Source organism: Tigriopus californicus, chromosome 1 (assembly GCF_007210705.1).
Source record: "Tigriopus californicus strain San Diego chromosome 1, Tcal_SD_v2.1, whole genome shotgun sequence".
NCBI lineage: Eukaryota > Metazoa > Arthropoda > Copepoda > Harpacticoida > Harpacticidae > Tigriopus > Tigriopus californicus.
In genome coordinates, this window is record NC_081440.1 from 15,622,791 (window position 1) to 15,630,415 (window position 7,625).

The 7,625-nt window shown below is 42.9% G+C and overlaps 2 protein-coding genes across 3 annotated transcripts; one reads left to right on the forward strand and one right to left on the reverse strand.

Moving 5' to 3' along the window:
- Positions 1-1,856: 1,856 nt before the first annotated feature.
- LOC131877732 (neuronal acetylcholine receptor subunit alpha-4-like) lies at positions 1,857-3,974 on the forward strand. The gene is made up of 2 exons (XM_059223499.1): positions 1,857-2,677; positions 3,835-3,974. The coding sequence occupies exons 1-2, from the start codon at positions 1,910-1,912 to the stop codon at positions 3,880-3,882; spliced, it is 816 nt and encodes a 271-aa protein (XP_059079482.1). The 5' UTR covers positions 1,857-1,909; the 3' UTR covers positions 3,883-3,974.
- LOC131877709 (cysteine-rich with EGF-like domain protein 2) lies at positions 3,740-6,770 on the reverse strand. Of its 2 annotated transcripts, none has more exons than XM_059223467.1 (3): positions 6,519-6,770; positions 4,489-5,685; positions 3,740-4,031 (listed from the first exon to the last, which is right to left on the reverse strand). In XM_059223467.1, the coding sequence occupies exons 2-3, from the start codon at positions 5,628-5,630 to the stop codon at positions 4,028-4,030; spliced, it is 1,146 nt and encodes a 381-aa protein (XP_059079450.1). In that variant the 5' UTR covers positions 5,631-5,685; positions 6,519-6,770; the 3' UTR covers positions 3,740-4,027. The 2 variants fall into 2 exon arrangements, with proteins under 2 accessions (XP_059079450.1, XP_059079458.1); XM_059223475.1 differs by having other exon boundaries at positions 4,670-5,685; positions 6,519-6,767.
- Positions 6,771-7,625: the final 855 nt, after the last annotated feature.

The following is a 7,625-nucleotide window of genomic DNA, read 5'->3' on the forward strand; positions in this document are numbered from 1 at the left end:
TACCCCATTCCTCTGAGTACCTACCTGGACCAGGTATCAAGCGGTAGAACATCATTCATAACTACCGTTTAGGTGACTTGCTTCGTGGCAATATCTATGAATGCTTTGCGTGCCTCAACCTCCGTGGCTTTTGCTCTGGAGTAAATCTTTATTTTTGTACCCACCAAAAACAATAAAATATTTCTCAAAATCTATGTTCGGGCCGTTGTTGTGTTTGAAAGCCTGCCAGGATCATCATGACCTGGCAAATTTGACAACGACGATGATAAATGTGTGAGTACAAAGACCTTGAGTCTATCTGGTTTGAATATGTATATGCGTATGCATTCTTCTCAACGAGACAACAATTGAATTTAATCAAACCTCTATACACCAGACAATTAATCATTTGAAAGTGAATGAAAACCGTGCCTTAGAGGGTCGTGTTTTGCACGGTTTTCTTGCCAACACCAAAAACACTCACTTTTACATGAACGCGGTGCTGTTGTTGAACACACCAATCGTCCTTTTTTCGGGCGTAAAGATGCACGAGCAGAGAAAAACAATTTAACGGCATTCAGATGCACTTTTGAGCTTAATCTGGACAGAAAAAGAGCGTGCATCGTTAATAAGTAAGAACCTTGACCCAATTTCAAAGAGTCTTGCCGACAAAAAATGGCGCTGGCAATGCCCATTTTTAACACGGTTGGCAGTAAAGAGACTTGACATTTCTTGTTAGTTTGACGTCATGTATTTAGGAGAAGAAGAAGCAGAAGCCGAAGACAATAGCCCACTTGGAATTGAAAGGGCTTTTATCAAGCTTTGGACTTTTTTGGAACTTTTTTTGCCACACTGAGATGCTCAGAAGATATTTTCAAACAAGATTCGTAAATTTGTTCAAAAGGGGATGTAAGGGTTTCTTGTTGATAATGAATTTTGTTCCTGAGGATGCAACCCTGATGAACTTTTTTCCCGCCGCTTATTTTGATCCCTTGGGAATTGGCATAGGTGTAGTTTTAAATGATGATGCAATACAATGAACAACAGATCGGGCAACAACCGCTCAAGTTTTAAAAGACGTACATTTTAGCGAGCGATTGACTCTTTTGCCAGAGTGCATGTACGTACTGAATTTTAAGCACAGGATGAAGAGATCCAAAGGGACTTTTATCTTACAGATCATTGCATTTCTTCATGAGAGGGAAAGGGTTGGAAAGAGGATGGATAGATGCTAAGTATGATAATAGAAGAAGGAAAAAGATGATGTTGCGCTGAGGGCCGACTGTGATTATTTACTTAATTCTTTTTTTCTTAGGCAGACAAAGGCCAAAAAGTTCGAACGATGATGGTAAAAAGGATTTGATGGAACAATAAAAAAATATTTGATAATGATTTGCTACCAGAGTTGAATCATATATGAAATCTATTGATTTTTTTTAAAAAAGAAAACGCGTTTCCTCTACCCTTCCAATTGAGCATTTACACAATTATACCCGATATTCAGCATTTCATAGAAGCTGAACAAAGGGTCCAAAGGCCAATTGATGGAAACATGTCAAGTTCGTAACCAATTGCTGGTGGCTCAACTCTTTCAGTTGTTCTTTTCCTGGCTTAATCTTAAGATATAGCCGGTTTTTTTGTTAGCATTACTAATTCTAGCAGTTTTTCAAGTTTCGACAATCTATGGCTCCGTCATAAATCTGAAGGTCAATGGCCCAAATCATAAAATTGACAGAGTTCCGACTCTAGTCATACGTAGGCTAGGGCGGCTATTAGTCTATTACTCATCCTTTGGGGGAGGAACATCGAAGTTAGCTCGAAGTGGCAATAATGGACAACGACATCACATTTTTACGAGCTTTACGAACTGACAAACGAGATTGGCCCACCCAAAGAAAAAGGAGAAATAATTTTAGTTCATTCTCTCACTATGATGACCCATCATTCTCGAACGCGTTTCCTTTTCACCCTCCTCTCTTGGGCATCCATGGCCAGCTGGTTCATCCCCGCATCCCAAGGGGTTGGACCCAGCATCAAGGCCAAAGTCAGACTTCTGCGGGACCTGCCCCTCGGGCTTTACGAGAGCGAGAATCTGCCTCCAGCCAGGAAAAGAGATCGGACCCTCATCGAAATGAGTCTCTCCATTCGATCCGTGGACTTGGACTTTGCTTCGGGTACCTTCAAGACAGATGGCTGGATGTCGCTGCAATGGTCGGACCCGCGATATCAGTGGGATCCCTCTCAATACGATGACATCGAGTCCATCCCTTTGCCCTTCTCCAAGGCTTGGGCCCCGGAAGTGATCCTTCACAATTCGGTTGAGGAGCGGTTTGTCTATCGACAAGTCGGGTTGGTCAAGCATAACGGGGATTTCGATTACATCATCTCCATCCACACCAAGAGCGCGTGTGAGCCGAATTTCACGGATTTCCCATTTGGAGTGCAGTTTTGCCAACTCAAGTTTGGATCGTGGATCAACGAGCAGTACAAGGTGGAATACCGGATCGCCGAGAACCGATCCATGGCCATCGCTTGGGACGATTTCTCGAGTCCCACGGGTTGGGGATTGTTGACCACGAATGCTCATTTGGAATCACGGTTGTACCCACTTTTCCAGGAGCCCTCGCCAATTGTGGTCTATGACTTTGCCATTCAGAAAGATTTCCACTTTGATTCGAGTACAGGCAACATGTGGCAGGTGAGTCAAATGCGTTTCCAATATCACACGTTCTACTGGAAAGTTTCGATGGGGTTGCTTTGAAACGGTTATGAACCTAGGATTGCATATTTAAGTTGATACTTGTGAAAGAAAGTGTTCATCAATGAAGCAATATCAGTCCTAGAATCATATGAGCCAAAAACAAAAACGTTAAAATAAAAAAAACCCCGGAAGATTGAGAATGAACTGCAAGGCTCCAGGGTAGCTTGACACAACGGAAGAGTCGACACAGGAAAAGTCGACACAGTGGAGAATTCGACACCGAAAAACGCGCCATATCGGAAAACTTGACACATCGAAAACTTCGATCCATTGGAAAGCTCTATACATTAGAAAACTCAACAAATATAAATTTCAGTTCCAAGCTTTTCAATGACTTTTTTTGACGGTTTACCAACAAGCATTATATTTTTTTATATATATTTTTATAGCAGAAGTATTGGGATCTTAAGAAGGCATACCTTATCTCCATCTCCAATTACTGCAAAGAAATCAATATTCGCGTGGAATTAATTTTCGCGATTTATGTGCTGAAAGATTTTCAGCGGAGATTAATTCCGGCGAATTACCTTGAAACATATTCTTACGTTTATGCGCGAGCATACCTGCTATTGATGTTTAGCCGCAGTTCGAGGAAAACACAAAAAAAAATTTTTTTCCAGAGAAGTAACTTTCAAGTAAAAAACACGAAAAATAATTCCAGCTAAGATTAAACAATTTGCACTCTCCTCAACCAGATATGTTATCAAATGGTTTCAGGCAGTCATGTTTTCCCCATCTGTCGCAGGTTTTGATATGTCGTGTTTTTTGACACGTCGAGTTTTCTGATACATACAGTTTTTCAATGTGTCGACTTTTCATGTGTCGAGTTTTCCGTTGTGTCGAGTTACCTAGAAGCGAAGTGCAACCTCGATCAGTATTGCTTTAAATAAAAGTTCACCCTCGAAAATCTAACTTCGATCCCACGACGATCAATTTCAAGAAAGTTTTATTTCATACATTCTATTGGACTATCAAAATGCAAATGAATAAAAAAGAAAGTACAAATGTTTCCTTTATTCTGTATGAATTATTTTCAAATTTTAACAAAGGATGAAAAGATGGTCTAAACCTTCTGCGACTTGTCTCTTTTCCAGAGAAATGATACGACGCGTGCACAAAGAGGTGATCAACGGGAATTCTAATAACCAGTCATCTCTCACTGGTCTCTTGATAACAAATTGTCGGATAGTCATGTGAACAAAACGAATAAAATGGAAATAAGCTCAAGATAACAATCACCCCAAGTCCTATAATTCGGTTTTGCCAGGCTCAGAGGCGTCATTTGATTCATCTGAAATTTGAAGGAAACAAGAAATGAACAAGTGAAAATAAAACAACGCCCAACACAAAACTTAGTGCGAATACCATTTCTGAGCAAAGACATCATCGCATGCAGGAATATCAAATAATGAAACCGAGTGAAAAGAGCGTTGATTTTAGTTAAAGTATTTGAGAAGTAGTCATGTTTTAAGCTTCGGTATTGTATGGATGATCCCAAGGCATCAAACATGAATAGGCGGAGTCAACATGGGACACTCAGAATAAATAAGTATCAGAATGTGAAAACAGTAAAAGAAAAATTGCCCTTAGTGTAGACTGATTAGCTCAAAGAAGTTCCACGCTTGTTGGCAATCTGACGTATTTATTGGTTCTACAAAGACTAGCAAACGAACGTGGTTTCTTATCAATTCTTATTTCGGTCTCGCCATTTGGCAAGAAATGATGCAGGAAAGAGGGAGGGTGCTTACAATATCGGTTTCAACTCGCCCGACGCGTTCTGCAAGTAATACTCTGAAATCGTGATGTACACCGCAATCACCAAACCCAAGATCCCGGCCACCACAACGGACCTTTGAAAGATTATGCAAGCCGCCACACCCAGACCAATATAGGTGAAAAACCTGGTATTCGAGATCGTGAATATCCTACCCGCGGTCTGCTCCGTGATGCACAAGCCATCTTTGTTCTTGACAAAACCTTCGGCACAGACCAGACACGAGTCTGGCCCATCCCCTTCGCATCCATTGCACGCCTTGTCGCACCGCAAACATTGGAATGTGCCCTCCGTGTTCACGCAGAACTTGTTGCCCGTGCAGGGCTGGCTGAGGAGGCATTCGTCAATGTCTGTGCATCCATGCTCTTTGTCCATGGTGTAGCCGCCCTTGCAAGCGGCACAATTCTTGGGACCCGATCCGGTGCAATGGCCGAGGCAGCTCTTGTGGCACGGTGAGCAGAGAGCCTTGTCCTCATCCTTGTAGGATTCGTAGAAGCCCACGGCGCATTTCTCGCAGAGCTCCCCGCCGTAGCCCCTATCACAGGCGCATTTGCCGTTGCCTTTACGTGTGCCCGAGCCCTTGCATTTGCCGTTCCCGGAACAAATCACGCCGTCCTTGTCTTTCATGAAGCAAGGCTCACAATCGGCTCCAAAATGTTCCTCTGGGCAACACGCCTTCAGTGTCTCAATACACAGCCAATCTTTTAAGGGGGCCCGGGTCTCCATGGGTTGGATCTTCCACCAGGTCTCCAAATGATCTTCCCAAGAGTGATGGTTATCATGACATTGGGTTTCGCCGCGTTCCAAATCTTTGCAGATCCTCTCCTGGATTTCTACGAATCTGACCTCACTGGAGGCGTATCCTTTGCCTTGGTTCTTTTCTTCCCAAGCCGCATCTCCGCCTTCGAATTTTCCACGGGCCGTTCGCTCCATTCCCTTTTCGAACGACCCCACGAGGGCGGCACAAGCGGCACAGGGTGGCAATTTAGCCGCAGCCCGTTCCTCTTTCTTGGGACTGGACTTGATGTGATTTGGGTTGTCGGGAGTAGATCCTTGGGCAGTGGCGGACAAGAAAGCAACTAAGACGAGGACGATTGAGATCCGGACGGGAACCATAATGAACCGGTGAATTGAACTAGACAACTATGAAACAACAATGAAGAACAATCGGCTGAAAAGGAATGCGGAAAGAGAAGAAATGAGTGAAATTTCATACATTGCTACATATGATCTGTAAGCAACCTGATCGGTGCTGACAACCGATTTTCTTAAGAAAATGCCTTTGTGTGCATAAGAAAAAGACCTATCTATAACTAATGACAATTTTGCTCAGGCCACCGTTGGGTCATGTTTGACTTTTTAAGCAAAGTGACAGCACTAGTGCTGCGGAAAGTCCGTTGATATTTTGACTTTTCCCCGGACTCGAGTCTTTTACTAGAGTCAGGTCTACCAAAGAGACTCTTATTGCGAACTTCTAGGAAAAAATGAATATTTTTTGACGAGTCCGGACTCGAGTCCCTTCTCAATGACTCGCGTGACCTCGGACTCGAGCCCAGACGCGAACCAGCACTAGACAGCACCGAACTCATGAGTTTTACAATCCCAATTCTACATTCGAGGGAAATGTAATCAATTGATCAAATATCGTATGATTTTGCTCGTTAGGAGAATTTCAACCATGATGGCTGAAAGGCAAAAAATAATGCTATTGACTTTAGCGTATTAGTTTGAACAGAACAGGCATGGTCAAGCGTGTTTGATGGAACGTTTTGCACCTTCATTTAATGCATCTTAAAAGTGATTTCAGCATTTCGTTATTTAAAGTATTTAAAGGTTCCTTTGGTGGGCATCGAATAGCAAACTAGCTCTAATGAATGAATGAATGAATGAATGTAAGGAACCTGAAGAGACACCAAATCAAACTAGATGTGCTTGAGTAGAACAATTCACCGGGGTAATTGAATGTGGAACGTAAGAAAAGTCCCATCATATCTATCAACTTACTTAATATATATGCATGGGTGTACTTCCGCAAAGTGGTTGCAACAGGATCGAGGGTTATGATCGGGTTCGATTCATGCACTTGAAAGCCAATCTTGGGTTAGAAAATGTCATGTCTGATCTGAGGCTTGATTTTGGAACACGGGCCCCCACAATGGAAAAGAGCGACGAGGGGTCCTGGAACAACTTGCCTCTCTTCTCAGGCTAAAGGACCAATCAATAATAGACCGGCACACCAAAACTTGATGGCCATGAGAAATTCAAACCAATTTCACATGACATCAAACCATAAAATGCGTGACAATCGTATTAGAAATGATGAGCATAGATGTACACCTGTTTGAGAATGTATTCCGTTGTAAGGTTAATAGTTGGCAGAAATGTCAGTTGAGTCTTGAGAGCGAGCCATGAGAAAATGCAAGGATGTGTCGAGATTGAGTGCCTTGTTGGACCAATCCTGACGAGCCACGGTCTCACATGGCGTATTGATTGGCTGAGCTTGTCAAATCAACGCGGGATTCGAACCTGGCCCTTTTGCAGGGTCGGATTGAAATGTCCAAGGTTGAGAATGAGTTCCACTTGGGATTCTCTTCTGTTGTATGTGGCCATAATTTTCTTGAACAGTGAATGAGGGTGGTTGATGCCGCCATCATTTCTCTTCCTGCGCCTCATTTATTAAGGGAACGAGTGGAGCATGGATTCCCTTTTAAGAATGCCATCTCTCAAAGTGGAACTTCACAAGAAGAAGCAGAAGCAGAAGAGAGAAAGAAACAAAGAGATGGAGAGAGAGCATAATTCCAGATTTTTTCCGCTCTATAACTCTAACTTTTTTTTATGCCACGTCCTCTTCCATCTTGAGGCGAGGTAGAGAAGGGTCTCTTGGTCCGATCCGTGGAATAATGAATCAGCCTAAAAGAGAGCACGTCGCCTTATTTAAAGCCAACAGGAATATAAAAGAGCTCCAGGGGAATGTGAACGGCACTCCTGCTCGTTTCTAGGGACGCACATTCGTCCAGACCTCCAAATGGGGTGCTCGGGATGAGTGTTCCTAAATTACCGGAAGAAAAGGTACTTACACTCAAATTGCCTGGCATAGAAAAATGTGAGTGT